General features: G+C 37.9%; 1 protein-coding gene across 7 annotated transcripts in view; it reads left to right on the top strand.

Annotated features, from left to right (window-relative positions):
- The window catches only part of ZNF41 (zinc finger protein 41), a 55,513-nt gene extending 40,642 nt beyond the window's left edge, over positions 1-14,871 (top strand). For 6 of the 7 annotated variants that reach the window (XM_082446412.1, XM_082446413.1, XM_082446414.1 and 3 more), the window contains 3 exons: positions 341-461; positions 727-822; positions 8,603-14,871. In XM_082446412.1, the coding sequence (XP_082302538.1) occupies positions 341-461; positions 727-822; positions 8,603-10,656 (2,271 nt within the window). In that variant the 3' untranslated portion in view covers positions 10,657-14,871. Of the gene's footprint in view, positions 1-324; positions 462-726; positions 823-8,602 lie in introns of all 7 variants that reach the window. The other variant, XM_082446418.1, reaches the window with a different exon arrangement.
- The last annotated feature ends 7,573 nt before the right edge of the window (positions 14,872-22,444 follow it).

The raw sequence follows: 22,444 nt of genomic DNA, 5'->3' as shown, positions 1-22,444 counted from the left end.
TTTAGTCAATTCTATATTGCCGTTGCCTGGCACATAATCAACCAGTAAATGTATTGTATGTAGTTCCTACGTTAACTCGAGGACTTAAAGAGAGCCTATTTTAATCCTCATTTTTGAAAAAAGAGGGACTGAATGAATAAATGAATGAATTTAATACACAGTGAATGTCAAGATACTTCCATGTGTTTTTCTCTCACAAAATAAAACGCAAAACTGGGTGCTGGGTGAAAACCCTACATGATACATTATGGTAAAAGTCATTAAAAACAACCTCCTATTCCTCTTCCTTCCATACTCCAGTGCTGACCATGTCACCTTGAACAGGACTGTGTTGTTACAGGTGTCATTCGAGGATGTGACTGTGGACTTCAGCAGGGAGGAGTGGCAGCACTTGGACCCTGCTCAGAGGCGCCTGTACCGGGATGTGACACTGGAGAACTATAGCCACCTGTGCTCAGTGGGTAAGCACAGCCATCCTATGTGCCCGCCAGGGGCCTCAGAGAGGCTGTTTCCATTCTCAGCTGCTGAGTGCTCTGCGACATCTGAAGTGTGTGATGGTGTCATCCTTGATTTGCCCGAGATTCTTCAGTCCTTTTTCACATCTGTGATTATTACTCTACTCCCAGTGAAATGGGATTACTTTCCTGAAGAGCAAATGGAAGTGTCATTGAAAGGCCCCGAAACCCAATTAGCTGGACCCAATCCTGTATCATGTCCTGTTAACAGGGTACCAAGTTCCCAAACCAGAGGTCATCTTCAAGATGGAGCAAGGAGAGGGGCCATGGACGTTGGAGGAGGAAACCCCACATCAGAGCTGCTCAGGTGAGTGAGTGTGACCTAGGCAGATGGGGGACATGGAAATAGATCTCAGTTTCTCTAGAAGAGGCTGATACCTTTGAAAGGCTCTGAAGTATCCTATCTTGAAGGCTCTAAGCGTTTGGAGTTGCTTGGAGAGAGTTGACAGAGCCCCTCCAATATCTGAATGCTATCTCCAAGTATGACCCTTGCCAATATCCATTGTCTTCTTTGCTTGGCTTTTTTGACAAGAAAGCTGTCTCTAATCTCTGTACCCTGGATCACATACATACCACCCTGTCTTACCTAGGGACTTTTTATTCTTCCTACTTCACTCCCACCCCCTTATCTTAGGTTCTTTCCTTGTACATTAGGTATTTTAAATTTTCTTCCCTTTTATTCCAATTCCTCATATCCATCCCTTATGCCTCCTCCCACAGGCAACAGATCTAATGTGTTTGATCTTTGAATTTGTATGATATTCTCTTTAAGCCTGAAGTATTGGTTTATAAGTATGTATTTTTAGTGTATATAAATTATATTGTGCTACATGTCTTTTTTGTTAAACACTCTTTGTTTATACACTTTTTAAATTTATTTATTTTCCTTATTTTTTTGGCTGTGTCAGGTCTTAGTTGCAGCACACAGGATCTTCATTGAGGCATGCGGGATGTTTTGTTACGGCCCAAGGTCTCTTTGTTGGAGCGCTCATGCTTCTTTCTAGCTGTGGCTCGTGGGCTTCTCTCTAGTTGTGACGTTTGGGTTTTCTCTCTCTAGTTGTGGCACATGGGGTCCAGGGTTCACAGGCTCAGTAGTTGTGGTGCGTGGGCTTAGTTGCCCCACGGCCACGTGGGATCTTAGTTCCCCGACCAGGGATTGAACCCGCATCCCCTGCATTGGAAGGCAGATTCTTTACCACTGGACCACCAGGGAAGTCCTTGTGCTACATGTCTTAATTATGTTCCTTTTTTTTACTCACCCCTAAGGTCTGTCCATATTGCAGTGCTCATCTGGCTTCATTCCTTCAAATTGCTGCATAGTATTCCACAGTGTGCTAGCACCACATCTTATTGAACCATACACCCAGTGGTGGAACCTAGGTTTTCGTTAACTCCCGTTTAAGACAAACACCTCTACAATGAATTTCTACACAAATGTTCTCTTACAGAGTGTGAGAATTTCTCAGGGATGTATATAGAAGAGAGGGTTTGCCTGATCATTGCATATTCTCATATTGAATTTGAGCACCACCGTATTCTTCTTGAATTGGCTGCACTAATCTACTCTCCCAGCAATAGGGCACAGGGTTCTTGCTTTCCTCGAGTTTCTGCCAACAATTAGTATTACCAGAGTTTCTCATTTTTGGGCTAACTATGGGTATAAAGTGGCATCTCATTTTTTATTTCTTATTTCTCCAATACCTAGTTTGAGCATTTCATTATTGACCTGTTGTGGTCTCTTTGAGTTTCTCTCCTATGAGTGACCTTGCTCCTGTTCCCCTAGTTTTGATTTGTTTCCTGTCTGTTTCATACTGATTTGCATCCAATTTATTATTTGCCCCCTTTTCCAGCCTTCTCCTCATTATCCCCATAAATGAGGTTGCCCTACGGACCCTGTCTACTGTTCACCAGTATTTTCTTCATATACATGCAAGGATTCATCCATCCTGAAATTCTGATGACTCTGTTTTTGATGTCTCCAGTCTGTTCTTCCCTGGTACTTTAGTACTACATTTAGCTACCCAGAAAGTTCCATTGAGATGTTTCTCTTGCTCCTCACTACATCAGAAATTGGAATCATTACCTCATGTATCAGAAACCCTTGTCACCTTCCAACTTTTCTCACATTTGTCAGTGTTTCTTAAATCTTTCTGTCATTTTTAAGTTAATCACTCTACAGTTCCTACTGCTTTTCCATTTCTGAGAATATCATTTTCAGTTCTCAGTTCATCTTCTTAGTTCCCAGTAATATCACCCAAAACCAGCTCCATATTTTCTTATGCCTGGATTATAATTTTTCTATTACTGATTGTATTTGCTGATTCCATTCTTTTTATTAGTTCACTTCAAAAGCTAACGATAAATTTCATTGCCTAAAATGTTCTATTTATCTTGACATTAGCTTTATGAAAAAACCTACAATTATTCCCCATGACTTAGCATGTGACAATTAAACTCTTCATTCAGAGAGGCAAACAACATGGCCATGTATTTCCAATTCAAATGTGTATCTGTATATTTTGTATAACCTATGCTCAAGTCCATTTTTAACATATTTTATGATTCTATGAGGTTTATTTATGTTAATAGTCCTATGAGTTTTGGGGAATTCCCTGGCGGTCCAGTGGTTAGGACCCAGCGCTTTCACTGCCGGGGCCTGGGTTTGATCCCTGGTCAGGGAACAAAAATCCTGTAAGCCACGTGGTGTGGCCAAAATAATAATAATAATAATAATAATAATAACACTATGAGTTTTGACAAATGCATACAGTCATGTAACCACCACCACAATCAAGATATAGAACAAAAATTACCTCAGGTCCCTTTACTATCACTTCTTCCCACCACTTCCAGACCTGGAAAATACTTATCTCTTTTCTGTCTCTATAGTTTTGCCTTTTCCAGAATGTCATATAAATGGAATCATACAGTATGAAGCTTTTTGAGCCTGACTTCTTTCACTTAGCATAAAGCATTCAAAACTCATTCCTACTGTTTTGTTTTCCATAGTTTGTTCCTTTTTTATTGCTGAGTAGTATTCCATAGTATGGATGTATCACAGTTTATCCATTCACCAGCTGAAGGATATTTGGATGGTTTCCAGTTTTGGTGTTTATGAATAAAGGTGCTATGTTTATATATTTGTTTCCATATTTTGTGTGATGATAAGATTTCATTCACTTGGGTAAATACCTAGGAGTCAGATTGCTGGGCTGTATGGTAAGTATATGTTTAACTTTATTAGAAACTGGCAAACTTTTCCAAAGTGGCTATACAATTTTAAATTCTAACCAGCCATGTATGAGAGTTCCAGTTGATTTTCATTCTCACCAGCACTTTGAATTGTCCATTTTAAAAACTTCTAGCCATTCTAATAGTAAGATAGTTGTATCTTACTGTGGTTTTATTTGGCATTTCCATAATATCTAATATTTGACATCTATATATCTTCTTTGGCGAAGTGTTTGTACAGATCTTTTGCCCAGTTTTCTATAGGGAACATTGTTTTCTTATTGTTGAGTTTTGAAAGTTCATTATATATTATGGACACAAGTTATTTATCAGATATGTGTTTTGTGAATTTTTTAATTTGCTTATCAGTGTCTTTCACGAGGCATTTAAAATTTTGACAAAGTCTAACTTATCTTTTTTCTTATTTTATGGATTGTGCTTTTGGTGTTGTATCTAAGAAATCTTTACCTGATCCAAGGTCTCCCCAAAAATTAGGTCTTACATTTAGTTCTGTGATGCATTTTGCATTAATTTTTATATATGATTTAAAGTATGGATCAGAGTTTAGTGTTTGTTCGTTTTTGCACATGGCTAGCCAATCATTTCAGCATCATTTATTTTAAAAAAAAAAGCTATCCTTCTCTCAATTGAATTGCCTTTGCACCTTTATTGAAGATCAGTTGTCATATGTATGTGGGTCTCTTTCTGGACTCTTCATTCTGTTCCACTGATCTATTCATGTATCTTTACACCATTCCCACACTGTCTTGATTAGTGTAGCTATGTAATAAATTTGAAATCATGTCATATTAGTCCTCCAACTTTGTTCTTCTCTTTCAAATTGTTTTGGCTATTCTAAGTACTTTGTGTATCCATTTGAATTTTACAGTCAATTTTTCAATTTCTATGAAAGTGAATTTTGATTGTGATTACATTGAATCTATAAGTCAGTTTGGAGAGAATTAACATCTTAACATTATCAACTCTTCCAATCCAAATATATAAATGATTTGATAATTTATATATTGCAAACTGATTACCACCATAGCATTAGCCAACACCTCCATCCCATCACATAGTTACCGTTTCTTTTTTGTGGTGAGAACATTTAAGGTCTACTCTCTAGGCAACATTCAAGTATATGACACAGTGTCATTATCTATAGTCACCATGCTGCACATTAGATTCCCAGAACTTGTTCATCTTATAACTGGAAGTCTGCACCCTTTGACCAGTAGCTCTCCATTCCCTCCACCCTCCAGTCCCCGGGAACCACCACTCTACTCTCTGTTTCTCTGAGTTTGGCTTTCTTAGATTCCACATACAAGTGATAATACCATGCAGGATTTGTCTTTCTCTGACTTATTTCACTTAGCATGATGCCCTCAACGTTCAGACAAGTTGTAGCAAATGGCACAATGTCCTTCTTTCTCATGGCTGAATAATATTCCATTGTGTATATATACCACATCTTTATCCATTCAGTGTGGACAGACACTTGGGATGTTTTCATATCTTGCTATTGTGAATAATGCTGCAATGAACATGGGAGTGCAGATATCTCTAAGAGATCCTGATTTCAATTCCTTTGGATATATACCCAGAAGTGGAATTGCTGGATCATATGATAGGTCTCTTTTGAATTTTTTGGGGAAACTCCATACTGTTTTCCATAGTAGCAGCACCAATTTACACTCCCACCAACAGTGCACAAGTGTTCCCTTTTCTCCACACCCTCATCAGCGTTTGTTATCTCTTGTCTTTTTGATGAAAGCCATTCTAACAGGTGTGAGGTGATATCTTGTTGTGGTTTTGACTTGCATTTCCCTGGGGATTACTGATATCAAGCACCTTTTCATGTACCTGTTTGCCATTTGTATGTCTTCTTTGGAAAACTGTCTGTTCAATTCTTCTGCCCATTTTTTAATCAGTTTGTTTTTTGCTATTGAGCTGTATATGTTCCTTATATATTTTGCATATTAACTCCTTATCAGATATATGACTTGTAAATATCTTCTCCCATTCCATAGGTTGCCTTTTCATTTTGTTGATTGTTTCCTTTGCTGTGCATTTTTAATGTTTTCTTGATGTCTGCCATATGTGATAGTGTTCCCCTAATCTGACTCTTTATTCTGTGCTCTATCTATTTAGATGATACATTTTCACCTTGTGATCAGATTTCACTATTTCATGAAATGGCTCTTAATTACTCCAGAATATATGGCTCTTTCTTTTTTCTCATCCTCTATCCCACAGGAACTCCCAGAAAAACATAGGATTTTAGACTGTGTAGTAACTAAGGCTTTTTTTTACCTCTGTTTTTAGAAAGCTCCCAGAATTAAGAGCCTATTTCTCAGATTCACAGACATAGAGAACATACTTGTGGTTGCCAAGTGAGGGAGGGGTGGACTGGGAGTTTGGGATTAACAGATGCAAACTATTATATATAGAATGGATAAACAACAAGGTCCAACTGTATAGCACAGGGAACTATATTCAATATTCTGTGATAAACCATAATGAAAAAGAATTTTAAAAAAGATCCATTCTTACACTGAAAAAAAAGAGCCTGTTTCTTATTGTATAACTTGGGGCCTAATCAGGAGAGAGAAACCACATACTAATTTGAACATGGAAAGTTTAACAAAGAATTATTAGTGCCACTGCAATGAGAAGCCCACGCATCGCAACGAAGAGTAGCCCCCGCTCGCTGCAACTAGAGAAAGCCCACGTGCAGCAACGAAGACCCAACGCAGCCAAAAATAAATAAATAAATTTTTAAAAAAAGAATTATTAGCTATTGTGGGATTGAGGTAACAAGGGATTAGCCAGTAAAAGTAAAGAGAACTCTAAAGAATAGCAAATTAGTGTGGGAGAGTATCTCTAAGGCTGTGAAGGAACACCCAAGGAAGCGCCTCCCCTGCTTCCCAGGGATGAATCCAGACCTTATAGGGAGGGCATATCCATGGCTCATGGCATGGCAGCTGTCGTGCCACACTGGTTGAACTTACTGGAAATCTGCCCTCTGCGGTTCCAGAAAAAGCTGATCATAAGGAAGTGTCTCATTGCAAATATTCCACTACAAGCCATCTGAGAGGGGTGCCAGGGTAAACTGCTGGGTGCTGGGTGCTGCTGGCTGCAATGCACTGCAGAAGCTGGGTGCCTCGGAAGCTGCATGTGCATCAGGAGCCAGATGCTGCTGAAGCCACCACACTGCTGAAGCCTGGTAATAGACAAGCTGCCCTTGCTGGAGGAGCCTGCTGGGTGAGCTCACTAGAACCAGGAAGCAAAACCCCTTCCTCCAGTGTTTCCCCATCACCCTGTATTGACAAGGTTCAACATCATGCCAGATAGCAAAGGAAAAAAGACTCAGATCCATTTTTGTAGAGCGGGCAAGGAAGGGTGAATTGGGGGTTGAAAGACAAAAAATTGATAACTGTAACACTTATTCTTCAGTTTTCTGAAACCAAGCATGGAAAATATTTAGTAAACTTAAATTTATTGAATTTGGGGAGATAGGCAGAGGAGGATATTTTGCTCTCTTTCAGAAGGATCCTTCAAATATCTGATCAGAGGAATTCAAAAGACCATAGATTATATTTGGAAAGGGAAGATAATTGCATGAAATGTTAATAATTTCAGGCTCTATGTGTTAATTCTCTCTGTTATCACACAAAACTGTGCCAAATTTAGTATCAATATGAGTGGTACTGTGTCTGCTTTATACATTCATAGCAGATATAACCTCCCTAGAGGTGTACTAAAATTAGAGCTGATATCAAGGACAATACCTTTTGAATATGCACAGAGGAGCAAAGCAACAAGCTTAATGTAACTGTATCCTCTCTTACATAAGCATTCTCAGGTGAATGGGTGCATTCAACAAATCAACTCTGATCTTGTTGGGTCATTCAAGGACCATGTTCCAAGTTATTGCTCTGCCATCTCCTAGAGTATTGTTGTCAGCTGGGTGGTTGATGTTGGGTCATTGTTGAGTCCTCTGGGCTGGGGAAGGGAGAATGGGGGAGATTTGCCCACTGTCTTAAAGCCTGGCCTAGGAGTGGTACATATCACTTCTGCTCATATTCCACTGGTGAGGACAAAGTGAGACTGGTAAACGTAATGCCCAGCTATGTTCTATTACTATAAAAGAAGAGGTGAATAGATTTTGGTGGACAGCTTGCAGTTTCTACCATAGATGGTTTGCCCTCTCCTATTTGACACTTGTTGAAAGCATATATTTTTCTTATAGATATAGAGGAATTGGTATTTGAGGACTATAAATTTAACGTAGATCCTCGTAATGGTTCAGAGGGAAAAGCAAGAGGAAGCAGAGAGATTATTAATGTTTTAGACCTAATATGTAATAAGGACATGCATTCTGAAATATTTCTTCCATGCAGGCTTACCTTTAACAGACTTCAGTTTCTTCTTCTGGTTACTCTACTCACTGTCCTGACTTCCTACATAGTGGATATGGATTCCCAGGTTCAAATTCCATCTCTTATTTATTTAGCTATTTGATCTTCAGCAAGTTACATAACTTCTCTGTGCTTCTGTTTTTGCATCTGTGAAACATGATTGATAATGATAGCTACCTCTTAGGGTTTAGTGAAGATTAAATGAGCTACTTTGTGTAAAGCACTTGGAAGTGCCTGGTGCATCATAAGTGATATATAATTGTTTTGCATAGAGTAAGTGTTCTAGAAGAATTTCATATTACTACATTATTACTATTTTCATTATTGTCATAAGGACTCTTCCATTTCTCTGTTCATCCTGTCCAAACTCCATGTACCCTCTATTCTCTGATAATTGTTCTGGAGTCATTTTCATTTTTTTCTCTTTCTTTTTAGATGAGGATAATGGGCAAACCCAACAACAGAGAATTTCTGGAGAAGTTTCATTACACTGTGAGAAATTTGGTCAATCCATAGGAAAAGATTCATTGTGTTCCATTTTAGAAGAACTGTGGCAAGATAATGACCGGCTAGAGAGATATCAAGAAAACCAAAATAACCCTTTAAGTCATGTGAAAGTATTGATTAAGGAGAGGGGCTATGAATGTAAAAACATTGAAAAAATAATTCACGTGAGTACCAGGCTTGTTCCTTCCATTAAAAGACTCCATAACTATGACACAATTGGAAAGAGTTTGAAGCATACTTTAAATTTACATAATCATAATAAAAGCAATGCAACAAAGAACTTTGATAAGATTTTTAGAAATGGTAACAATTTTGCCCATAGTTCTTCCTTTACTAAGAATGAGAATGCTAATACAGGAGCAAACTCCTGTGAACTTAATCAATGTGAAAAACATCTTGGCCACAAACAAGTTCTCACCCACCGTCAGAAAATTCATACTGAAGAGAAACTTTATGTGTGTACTCAATACGTACAGACGTTCACCCAAAAGTCACATCTTTTTGAGCATCAGAGAATTCATGCTGGAGAAAAATCCCATGAATGCAACAAGCGTGAGAACGTCTTCACTCAGAAGTCGCAAACTGAGGTACCTCAAAGTGTTTACACAAGAGAGAAACCTTTTATATGTACTCAATGTGGGAAGGCCTTTACGCTCAGGTCAAACCTCATTACACATCAGAAAATTCATACTGGGCAGAAACCCTATAAATGCAGTGAATGTGGAAAAGCCTTTTTCCACAGATCATATCTCTTTAGACATATGAGAATTCATACAGGAGAAAAACCTTATGAATGCAGTGAATGTGGAAGAGGCTTCTCCCAGAATTCTGACCTCAATATACATCAGAAAACTCATACTGGAGAGAAACACTATGCATGCAGTGAATGCGGGAAAGCCTTCACAAGAAAATCAGCACTCAGGATGCATCAAAGAATTCACACAGGAGAGAAACCTTATGTATGCACTGAATGTGGGAAGGCCTTCATCCAGAAATCCCATTTCAATACACATCAGAGAATTCATACTGGAGAAAAACCTTATGAATGCGGTGACTGTGGGAAATCGTTCATTAAGAAATCACAACTCCATGTGCATCAAAGAATTCATACAGGAGAAAAACCTTATATATGTACAGAATGTGGAAAGGTCTTTACTCATAGGACAAATCTCACTACACATCAGAAAACTCATACTGGAGAGAAACCGTATATGTGTGCCGAATGTGGAAAGGCTTTCAGTGATCAGTCAAATCTCATTAAACACCAGAAAACTCATACTGGAGAGAAACCCTATAAATGCAATGGCTGTGGAAAGGCCTTCATATGGAAGTCACGCCTTAAAATACATCAGAAATCTCATATTGGAGAGAGACACTATGAATGCAATGAATGTGGGAAAGCCTTTATCCAGAAATCAACACTCAGTGTGCATCAGAGAATCCATACAGGAGAGAAACCCTATGCTTGTCCTGAATGTGGGAAGGCCTTCATCCAGAAATCACACTTCATTGCACATCATAGAATTCATACTGGAGAGAAGCCTTATGAATGCAGTGACTGTGGAAAATGCTTCACGAAGAAGTCACAACTCCGGGTGCATCAGAAGATTCACACAGGAGAGAAACCCAATATATGTGCTGAATGTGGAAAGGCCTTCACTGACAGGTCAAATCTCATAACACACCAGAAAATCCATACTAGAGAGAAACCCTATAAATGCAGTGACTGTGGAAAAACCTTCACCTGGAAGTCACGCCTCACTATCCATCAGAAATCTCATACTGGAGAGAGACACTATGAATGCAGTAAATGTGGGAAAGCTTTCATCCAGAAAGCAACACTAAGTATGCATCAGATAATTCATACAGGGAAGAAACCTTATGCTTGTACAGAATGTCAGAAGGCCTTCACTGACAGGTCAAATCTCATTAAACACCAGAAAACTCATAGTGGAGAAAAACTCTATAAAGCCAGTGACTGAAAATGCCTTCAGCTGGAAATCACAACTGGATATGCATCAGCTGTCTCATAGTGGAGAGGCGAGGAGTGCCTGATGCATCAATCATTGTACAGGGGGAGTAGATATGACAGACTACAAACAGCCTAAGTGAACAGAGGGCAAACAAAGTCAAGTATCCTTCAGTCAGGTGGAATACAAGTTGATAAGCAATTATATGCATAGGGAGATACTTCGATAAAGCATTTGAGCAATAGCCCTGTTTGGTTTTATGATTCACACAGGTACTCTCAATCTCCTGCAAATGGTAGAAATAGAGACCCCAGGAGATGACTTGTAATCTCCTGTGTTTCACTTTTTGGATAAAGGACTTTATAAATTCAGCACTGATTTGTCCTTCATACCTTGGGATGTAAAAGTCCTCAATACTGGCCAATTTTTTTTTCAAATTTCTAGGGTGGGGAGAAGAGTATTCATTGTTCAAACACCTCCAGGGCACTGAAGTCAAGGCAAAAACCAATTTGGGAATGTATAATAGATCTATGAGTAGAAGCCAGAAGTTTTTGTTATCATTGACATTTAAGACACAGAAAATATTGCCCTGAGGAACCGTTCTTTCTCTTCCCTTTGAGAAGTCACCATGGTATATTTTTTAAAAATTAAATACAATTTTTAAACTTAAAGTCTGACTTTATGCATTGGCAAATTAAGCATAGCTCTAGCCTATGTTACAGGAATAGAGTTATTAAATGTTACACACACCTAAAGGTGGCAATTGTTCCCTCATTAATTCTATGCTGTGGCAGCAGGTGATTCGCACTCGAAAATGGTAGGCATACCTTCTAACCTGTACCCCAAAAGCTATCATTATATAAGCTGCAGACCATAAACTTCTTATCCCCTTAGTAACTTCCCCTAAGACAATGAAACTGAGCCACAGCACTCTGGACTTCCAGTCTCATCCACTGAAGCTTCTGCTTTCTTTGGGATTTCTGTTTGAAAAACAATGGTTAAGAAATTGGATTTCAATACATAAAACTTTGGTGGTTTTTCTTCCAATTTAGTTAATTTGATATATTCATTTTCTACATGCACATTAAGAGTAATTTTGTGTAGATTGCTATGGGATAAAGTCATGTTGCATTGTAGTTTTTTAGCCTAAGATATGATTATAGTTTATTATAGTTGAATAACTGGAAGACTTCTCTGAGAACACTGCTTTTTTTTAAAGCACTGATATATAAACGCTTTCTTGTTTTCAATTAAATGTTTTTTGGAATACTCATAAGAAAGGGGCTTTCTTTCTAGCATGTAATTTTATTTTGTTTTTAAACCTTTTTATTAAAGTATAATGCATACAGAAATTGCATATATCATAAGCATACAGCTCAATGAATTCTCACAAACTGAATACTGATCAAGAAACAGAACATGACCAGCACCAGCACCCCAGAAAAACTCCCTGTGCTCCCTTCCAGGCCTTACTGTCCACCTACCCCGCCAGGTAAACACTACCCTGACTTAAACAGCTTTGTCTGCTTGGTATTTTATTATATAAATTGAGTCAAACAATTATATTTCATATGTTGGTAATATACTCAAGTGTCTATCTTCTTTCATTCACATTATAAATATGAGATTCGTCCATATTGTTAAATGTAGTTATGGATAATTCATTCTTATTGTCATGTTATATTCCATTCTGTGAATACTCTACAATATATTTATCCATTCTATTGTTAATGGACATTTGTGTTGTTTGCAGCTTGGGGCTATTGGGAATAGTGCTACTATAAATACTTTAGTACCTATCTATTGGTGAACATATTTATGAACTTCTGTTAGGTATATATCTAGGAGTTGAACTGCCAGGCTATATGGTGTCCATGCTCAGCTAGTTTATAAAACTAGTTTTCCAAAGTGGTTTCGCCAATGTACACTCCCACCAGCACAGTATATGAGTTCTATTTGCTCCACATCCTTGTCAACACTTGGTATTTTCCATCATTTTTACTGTAGCCATTATGGTGGATGTACAGTGATATCTCAGTGTGATTTAATTTTTATTTCCTTATCCTCCAATCCCACCATCTTCCCAAGACAGTTGACTGATATCTCAGATCTGAAACCCAGGCATGGCTCTCCTGTGACTGTACCATTTTACATCTCACCAGCAATAGTAAGCAATTAGTAACTTTAAATCTTTCCACACAAAAATGCCCAAAGCTTGATGGTTTAACTGCTTAATTGCATTAAACATTTGAGGAGAAATAATATCAACACTCCACAAAATCTTTCAGAAAATAGAGGAGGAAGGAACACTCCCCAACTCTATGAGGCCAGTATTACCCTGATACTTAAGCCATACAAACACATCACAAGAAAATAAAACTACAGACCAACATTCCTCATGAACATAGATGTAAAAATCTTCAACAAAATATTAGCAAATTGAATCCAGCAACATATAAAAGGATTATACATCATGACCAAGTGGGGTTTATTCCAGTGATATAAGGCTGCTTCAACATTCAAAAATCAGTCAACGCAATCTACCATATTATATATACAAGGTAAAGAAGAAAGATCACATGATCTACAAATTCAATACAACTTTATCAAATTTCCAGCAGACTTTCTTCCCCAGAAATTGATAAGCTAATCCTAATATTTATATAGGAATAGAAAAGACCAAGATTAGCAAACAGGAATTTGCCAAAAAGCAAAGTGGAAGGACAGTAACCTCCCAATTTCAAAACTATAAAACTACAGTAATCATGACAGTATGGTACTGGCATGGGGATAGAGACATAGATCAATGGAACAGAACAGAGAGTCTAGGAATAAACCCTGATACTTATGGTAAAAATATTTTTTACAAAAGTGTGAAGGCAATTCATTGGGGAAAGAAAAGTCTTTTCAACATTTGATGCAAGAATAATTACATATCCACATGCAAAAAGATGAATTTAAATCTTACTTCACACCATACTAAAAATTAACCAAAAAATGGATCAGATATGTAAATATAAAAGCTAAAACTATAAAAGTTTTAGCAGAAAACATAGGAGAAAAATCTCTGTGACCTTGTATTAGGCAAGGAATTCTTAAGTAGGACACCAAGAGCATGATCCATAAAGAAAAAATGATAAATTAGACTTCATTAAAATGAAAAAGGTTTAAACTTCAAAAGGTACCATTAAGAAAATGAAAAGACAAAGCACAGACAGGGAGAAAACACTTGTAAATAATTTACCTGATAAAGGACTTGTATCCAGAATATATACAGAACACTTACAACTCAATAAAAAGAGGACAAGCAACCCAGTTTAAAATTAGGCTGAAGATTTGAAGAGATATTTCACCAAAAAATATATACAAATAAGCACATGAAGAGATGCCCAACATCATTAGTCAATAGAGAAATTCTAATTAAAACCACAATGAAATACCACTTTATATGTACTAAAATGGCTAAAATTAAAAAAAAACAATTATAACAAATGTTGGCAAGGATATGGAGAATCAGGAACTTTCCTACATTTCTGGTGTGACTGCATTAAAATGGTATAGCCATTTTGGAGAAGTTTGGCAGTTTCTTAAAAAGTTGATCATAAATTTACCAGAGGACCCAGTACTGCCATTCCCATTATCTACCCAAAAGATATGTAATGTTTTCATGCAAACACTTACACTTGAATATTCATAACAGCATTATTCATACAAGACAAAAAGTGGAGACAATCCAAATGTCCATCAACCAGCAAGTAGATAAATAAAATGTGGTATATTCAGCAATAAAAAAGAACAAATACTAATAAATACTACAGCATGAACTGTTCAACTATGGATGAACTTCAAAAATATGCTAAGTGAAAGAAGTGAGACACAAAAGATCTAGGATTGTATTTGCCTATTTATATGAAATGTCCGCAAAAGTAAAATTTACAGAGATCTGTAGATTAGTGGTTGTCTGGGTGTGAGAATGGGAATCGTCATTAACTGTTAATTAGTACAAGGAATCTTATTGGGGTGATTAAAATGTTATAGAACTTGATTGTGATGATGGTTGCACAACTAGGTAAATTTAATAAAGGTCATTGAGGTGATCCTTAATTCCATTCCTGTTTAAACATCTGGGTTCCCTGCCATAACATCTATTGCCACCCATATCTAGAATGAAGTGTTGTCTTGGAGCCTGTTGTACATTTAAGAATAAACTTTTGTTTTTTTCAAAAAGGTCATTGAACTGTACAATTTAAATATGGATCCTAAATTATACCTCAATAAATTTGTTTCTTTTTCAGAGTTGTTTTGACTATTCTAGGTCCTTTACATTTCCATATACATTGAAGAATAAGTTTGTTCATTTCAACAACAAAAAAAGCTGCTGTGATTTTTATTGAAGTTGGTTTGAATCTATAGATCAATTTGGGGAGAATTGAAATGTTAACAATATTGAGTTTTCTGACCCATAAATAAGGTATATCTCTCCATTTAATTTCTCTCAACAATATTTTGTAATTTTCAGTGTACAGGTCTTTCACATCTGACAAATTATTCCCTAAGTATTTCACATTTTGATGCTATTTTACTTGGTGTTGTCTTATTTCCACTTTATTGTGTAGTATTCATTTTTCATTTCAATTACTTATTGTTAATTACTAGTATATAGAAAAGCAATTGATGTTTGTACGCTTATCTTGGGCAGAAGTTGGAACAGTCCCCACACAAGACTGCCCTCACTTCTGACACCAGTTGCAAGTTCAAGGGTTCACCCTCAGTTTCAATAATTCAAATCCATCCTGTAAAGCCATTACATGCATTTTCATATTTTTATACCAATTTGATTACTCTTCCTCTCTGATCTACATCTATTTATACCTTATGATAAACTTGTGCGGAACTATTTAGCATAGAGATTAGCTGATGGTTAGCTAAATCCAATTCTTCCTCAAGCTAGTCATTTGCCATCAGTGTTATATCCTGAAAAGTCTTTAACTCAATTTCTCCATATACTTGACCATCAATATAAATATAGTCTTAGCAACAATGGCAGTGTTACACCATATCATAACATGATAGTAGATGTAATCTGCATACAACACCGTACATATAGTCAACATAATATACTGTACATTTAAAATTTGTCAAGAGAGTAGATGTCTTGTTAAGTGTTCTTTCCAAAATAAAATACTCAAAAGATACTGGCACATTCATCTCCCAGAACAATATCACTCAGGTTTGCAGACTTCTATTTGACCTTCTCAGGTTCCAAAAGTAGGAGTAGTCTTGGCAACATATGGCTTCGTTCTTTCTGGCATTTGGTTTAATTGAGTTAAGAGGCAATATCACCTCTGACTCTGAGCCTTTCGGGCACCAATGTAATGGATTTCCCTTGTTGCATAACCTATTTATTCATTCTTTTACTCTCAGCTATATTCCTTCTTCTCTCCATTTATCATTGAATTTGACCCAAATTTTACCACCTTTGGAAGGGACAATAGGTTTGGCCACTGTGCTGGTCCAGATTGCCAGCAGCAATACCAGTCTAGCAAATGCTTCCCCTTCAGTCTACTCCCATTTATATAGGGTATCATCACAAGTACAGAACTAGTGGTCTATCTCAACCACTAGGTAATACAGCTGTATTCACTGTCAACCCCAAGTTTGCCAAGTTGGGTGAAGGCACAGTCTATCAATCACGTTATGCCTTTAGGAATTCTGATGCAAAAGTTTGAAAGTACAATTAAAGTTTCTTGCCTAGGAATCATCCCTGCTTCTGGCCCCTGAAATTGCAGCCCTGGTCCTGGGACCACTGAATCAGGTAGGAATAAAAGAACATTGAAGTGTTGTGGGGGGAAACTGTATAGTCGTACCAGCATCTTCTCCCACCTCCTCTTCCCCAGATTCTTCTGAAAAGTGAAGGAATCTATCTATTGGAGACCCTCTCTTGGCCACCCTCATGTTGAGTGTGAGCACACACTGTGAAGACGTGTAAGTCAGCCCTGCATGCCCTTATCTCCCCCAGTTTTAGACAACAAATATTTCAGTTACCTGTTCTAAGTCTCTACCAAAGCACTACTCCTAGGATACCTCTTTGCTCATTGTTGGACACTATAGATTGTTATTGTGGACTGAATTGTGTTCCCTCAAAATTTATATTTGGAAGCCCTAACCCTCAATGAGGTTATATTTGGAGATGGGTCCTTCGAGGAGGTAATTAAAGTTAAATGAGGTCATAAGGGTAGAGCCCTAATCCAAAAGGACTAATATCCTTATGAAAAGAGGAAGCAACACCAGTGGTGTGCATGCACAGAGAAAATGCCATGTGAGGACACAGTGAGAAGGTGGTCATCTATAAATTGGGAAGAGAGGTCTCACCAGAAACCAACCCTACTGGCAGCTTGATCTTGGACTCTCAGTCTCCAGACTGTGAGGAAATAAATTTCTGTTGTTTAAGTCACCCAGTCTGTGGTATCTTGTTATGGTAGCCCAAGCAGACCAATACAGTTGTAAAGTGTGTTCCTTGGTCTGAAGAATGTAACTCGGTGGTCCAAATTGGTACAATATCTTCTGTTCTGGTCGTTTTATAGTACTCTGAGCATTTGCATCTCCCTCCAGGTACGCACAGCTCAGTTCAGTGTGTCTATTCCTGTCAGGACCCATTTGTAGCCTCTCCCAATTTGCTGAAAAACATTAATCTACACATCCAGGAGCTCAACAAACTCCAAGCAGGATAAATTCAAAAAGATCATTACCCAGACACATCATAGTAAAAATGCAGAAGGGTGGGGATTAACCAAGATGGTGGAGTAGAAGGACGTGCTCTCACTCCCTCTTGCGAGAGCACCAGAATCACAACTGGCTGCTGGACAATCATCGACAGGAAGACACTGGACTTCACCAAGGAGGATACCCCAAGTCCAAGGACAGAGGAGAAGCCACAGTGAGACGGTAGGAGGGACGCAATCAGAATAAAATCAAATCCCATAACTGCTGGGTGGGCGACTCACAGACTGGCGAACACTTATACCACAGAAGTCCACCCACTGGAGTGAAGGTTCTGAGCTCCACATCAGGCTTCCCAACCTGGGGGTCCGGCAACGGGAGGAGGAATTCCTAGAGAATCAGAGTTTGAAACCTAATGGGAATTGATTGCAGGACTTCAACAGGACTGGGGGAAACAGAGACCCCACTCTTGGAGGGCACACACGGAATAGTGTGCGCATCAGGACCCGGGGGAAGGAGCAGTGACCCTGGGGGAGACTGAACCAGACCTACCTGCTAGTGTTGGAGGGTCTCCTGCAGAGGCGGGGGCTGGCTCTGTTTCACCGTGGGGACAAGGACACTGGCAGCGGAGGTCCTGGGAAGTACTCGTTGGCGTGAGCCCTCCCAGAGTCTGCCATTAGCCCCACCAAAGAGCCCAGGTAGGCTCCAGTGTTGGGTTGCCTCAGGCAAAACAACCAACAGGGAGGGAACCCAGCCCCACCCATCAACAGTCAAGTGGATTAAAGTTTTATGGAGCTCTGACCACCACAGCAACAGTCAGCTCTACCCACCACCAGAGCCTCCCATCAAGCCTCTTAGATAGCCTCAACCGCCAGAGGGCAGACAGCAGAAGCAAGAAAAACTACAATCCTGCAGCCTGGGGAACAAAAACCACATTTACAGAAAGATAGACAAGATGAAAAGGCAGAGGGCTATATACCAGATGAAGGAACAAGAAAAAACCCCAGAAAAACAACTAAATGAAGTGGAGATAGGCAACCTTCCAGAAAAAGAATTCAGAATAATGATAGTGAAGATGATCCAGGACCTCGGAATAAGAATGGAGGCAAAGATTGAGAAGATGCAAGAAATGATTAACAAAGACCTAGAAGAATTAAAGAACAAACAAACAGAGATGACCAATACAATAACTGAAATGAAAACTACACTAGAAGGAATCAATAGCAGAATAACTGAGGCAGAAGAACGGATAAGTGACCTGGAAGACAGAATGGTGGAATTCACTGCTGCAGAACAGACTAAAGAAAAAAGAATGAAAAGAAATGAAGACAGCCTAAGAGACCTCTGGGACAACATTAAATGCAACAACATTCACATTATAGGGGTCCCAGAAGGAGAAGAGGGAGAGAAAGGACCCGAGAAAATATTTGAAGAGATTATAGACGAAAACTTCCCTAACATGGGAAAGGAAATAGCCACCCAAGTCCAGGAAGCGCAGAGAGTCCCATACAGGATAAACCCAAGGAGAAACACGCCGAGACACATAGTAATCAAAGTGGCAAGAATTAAAGACAAAGAAAAATTATTGAAAGCAGCAAGGGAAAAATGACAAATAACATACAAGGGAACTCCCATAAGGTTAAGAGCTGATTTCTCAGCAGAAATTCTTCAAGCCAGAAGGGAGTGGCATGATATACTTAAACTGATGAAAGGGAAGAACCTACAACCAAGATTACCCGGCAAGGATCTCATTTAGATTTGATGGAGAAATCAAAAGCTTTATAGACAAGCAAAAGCTAAGAGAATTCAGCACCACCAAACCAGCTCTACAACAAATGCTAAAGGAACTTCTCTAAGTGGGAAACACAAGAGAAGAAAAGGACCTACAAAAACAAACCCAAAACAATTAAGAAAATGGTCATAGGAACATACATATCGATAATTACCTTAAACGTGAATGGATTAAACGCTCCAACCAAAAGACACAGGCTTGCTGAATGGATACAAAAACAAGACCCATATATATGCTGTCTACAAGAGACCCACTTTAGACCTAGGGACACATACAGACTGAAAGTGAGGGGATGGAAAAAGATATTCCATGCAAATGGAAATCAAGAGAAAGCTGGAGTAGCTATACTCATATCAGATAAATAGACTTTAAAATAAAGAATGTTACAAGAGACAAGGAAGGACACTACATAATGATCAAGGGATCAATCAAAGAAGAAGATATAACAATTATAAATATATATGCACCCAACATAGGAGCACCTCAATACATAAGGCAACTGCTAACAGCTATAAAAGAGGAAATTGACAGTAACACAATAATAGTGGGGGACTTTAACACCTCACTTACACCAATGGACAGATCATCCAAAATGAAAATAAATAAGGAAACAGAAGCTGTAAATGACACAATAGACCAGATAGATTTAATTGATATTTATAGGACATTCCATCCAAAAACAGCAGATTACACTTCTCAAGTGCGTACGGAACATTCTCCAGGATAGATCACATCTTGGGTCACAAATCAAGCCTCAGTAAATTTAAGAAAATTGAAATCATATCAAGCATCTTTTCTGGCCACAACGCTATGAGATTAGAAATGAATTACAGGGGAAAAAACGTAAAAAACACAAACACATGGAGGCTAAACAATACGTTACTAAATAACCAAGAGATCACTGAAGAAATCAAAGAGGAAATCAACAAATACCGAGAGACAAATGACAATGAAAACACGACGACCCAAAACCTATGGGATGCAGCAAAAGCAGTTTTAAGAGGGAAGTTTATAGCAATACAAGCCTACCTAAAGAAACAAGAAAAATCTCAAGTAAACAATCTAACCTTACACCTAGAGAAACTAGAGAAAGAAGAACAAACAAAACCCAAAGTTAGCAGAAGAAAAGAAATCATAAAGATCAGAGAAGAAATAAATGAAATAGAAACAAAGAAAACAATAGCAAAGGTCAATAAGACTAAAAGCTGGTTCTTTGAGAAGATAAACAAAATTGATAAGCCATTAGCCAGACTCATCAAGAAAAAGAGGGAGAGGACTCAAATCAATAAAACCAGAAATGAAAAAGGAGAAGTTACAACAGACACGGCAGAAATAAAAAGCATCCTAAGAGACTACTGCAAGCAACTCTATGCCAATAAAATGGACAACCTGGAAGAAATGGACAAATTCTTAGAAAGGTATAACCTTCCAAGATTGAACCAGGAAGAAATAGAAAATATGAACAGACCAATCACAAGTAATGAAATTGAAACTGTGATTAAAAATCTTCCAACAAAAAAAAGTCCAGGACCAGATGGCTTCACAGGTGAATTCTATCAAACTTTTAGAGAAGAGCTAACACCCATCCTTCTCAAACTCTTCCAAATAATTGCAGAGGAAGGAACACTCCCAAACTCATTCTATGAGGCCACCATCACCCTGATACCAAAACCAGACAAAGACACTACAAAAAAAGAAAATTACAGACCAATATCACTGATGAATATAGATGCAAAAATCCTCAACAAAATACTAGCAAACAGAATCCAACAACACATTAAAAGGATCATACACCACGATCAAGTGGGATATATCCCAGGGATGCAAGGATTCTTCAATATATGCAAATCAATCAATGTGATACACCATATTAACAAATTGAAGAATAAAAACCATATGATCATCTCAATAGATGCAGAAAAAGCTTTTGACAAAATTCAACACCCATTTATGATAAAAACTCTCTAGAAAGTGGGCATAGAGGGAACCTACCTCAACATAATAAAGGCCATATATGACAAACCCACAGCAAACATCATTCTCAACGGTGAAAAATTGAAAGCATTTCCTCTAAGATCAGGAACGAGACGAGGATGTCCACTCTCACCACTATTATTCAACATAGTTCTGGAAGTCCTAGCCACAGCAATCAGAGAAGAAAAAGAAATAAAAGGGATACAAATTGGAAAAGAAGAAGTAAAACTGTCACTGTTTGCAGATGACATGATACTATACATAGAGAATCCTAAAACTGCCACCAGAAAACTGCTAGAGCTAATTAATGAATATGGTAAAGTTGCAGGATACAAAATTAATGCACAGAAATCTCTTGCATTCCTATACACTAATTATGAAAAACCTGAAAGAGAAATCAAGGAAACACTCCCATTTACCATTGCAACAAAAAGAATAAAATACCTAGGAATAAACCTACCTAAGGAGACAAAAGACCTGTATGCAGAAAACTATAAGACACTGATGAAAGAAATTAAAGATGATACCAACAGATGGAGAGATATACCATGTTCTTGGATTGGAAGAATCAACATTGTGAAAATGACTATACTACCCAAAGCAATCTACAGATTCAATGCAATCCCTATCAAATTACCAATGGCATTTTTTACAGAGCTAGAATAAATCATCTTAAAATTTGTATGGAGACACAAAAGACCCCGAATAGCCAAAGCAGTCTTGAGGGAAAAAAACGGAGCTGGAGGAATCAGACTCCCTGACTTCAGACTATACTGCAAAGCTACAGTAATCAAGACAATATGGTACTGGCACAAAAACAGAAACATAGATCAATGGAACAAGATAGAAAGCCCAGAGATAAACCCACGCACCTATGGTCAACTAATCTATGACAAAGGAGACAAAGATATACAATGGAGAAAAGACAGTCTCTTCAATAAGTGGTGCTGGGAAAGCTGGACAGCTACATGTAAAAGAATAAAATTAGAATACTCCCTAACACCATACACAAAAATAAACTCAAAATGCATTAGAGACCTAAATGTAAGACTGGACACTATAAAACTCTTAGAGGAAAACATAGGAAGAACACTCTTTGACATAAATCACAGCAAGATCTTTTTTGATCCACCTCCTAGAGTAATGGAAATAAAAACAAAAATAAACAAATGGGACCTAATGAAACTTAAAAGCTTTTGCACAGCAAAGGAAACCATAAACAAGACGAAAAGACAACCCTCAGAATGGGAGAAAATATTTGCAAACGAATCAATTGACAAAGAATTAATCTCCAAAATATATAAACAGCTCATT

Source organism: Balaenoptera physalus (assembly GCF_965194825.1).
Source record: "Balaenoptera physalus genome assembly, chromosome: X".
NCBI classification, from domain to species: domain Eukaryota; kingdom Metazoa; phylum Chordata; class Mammalia; order Artiodactyla; family Balaenopteridae; genus Balaenoptera; species Balaenoptera physalus.
Note: the sequence above shows the minus strand (reverse complement) of the source record. Positions and strands in the feature narration are given on the sequence as shown.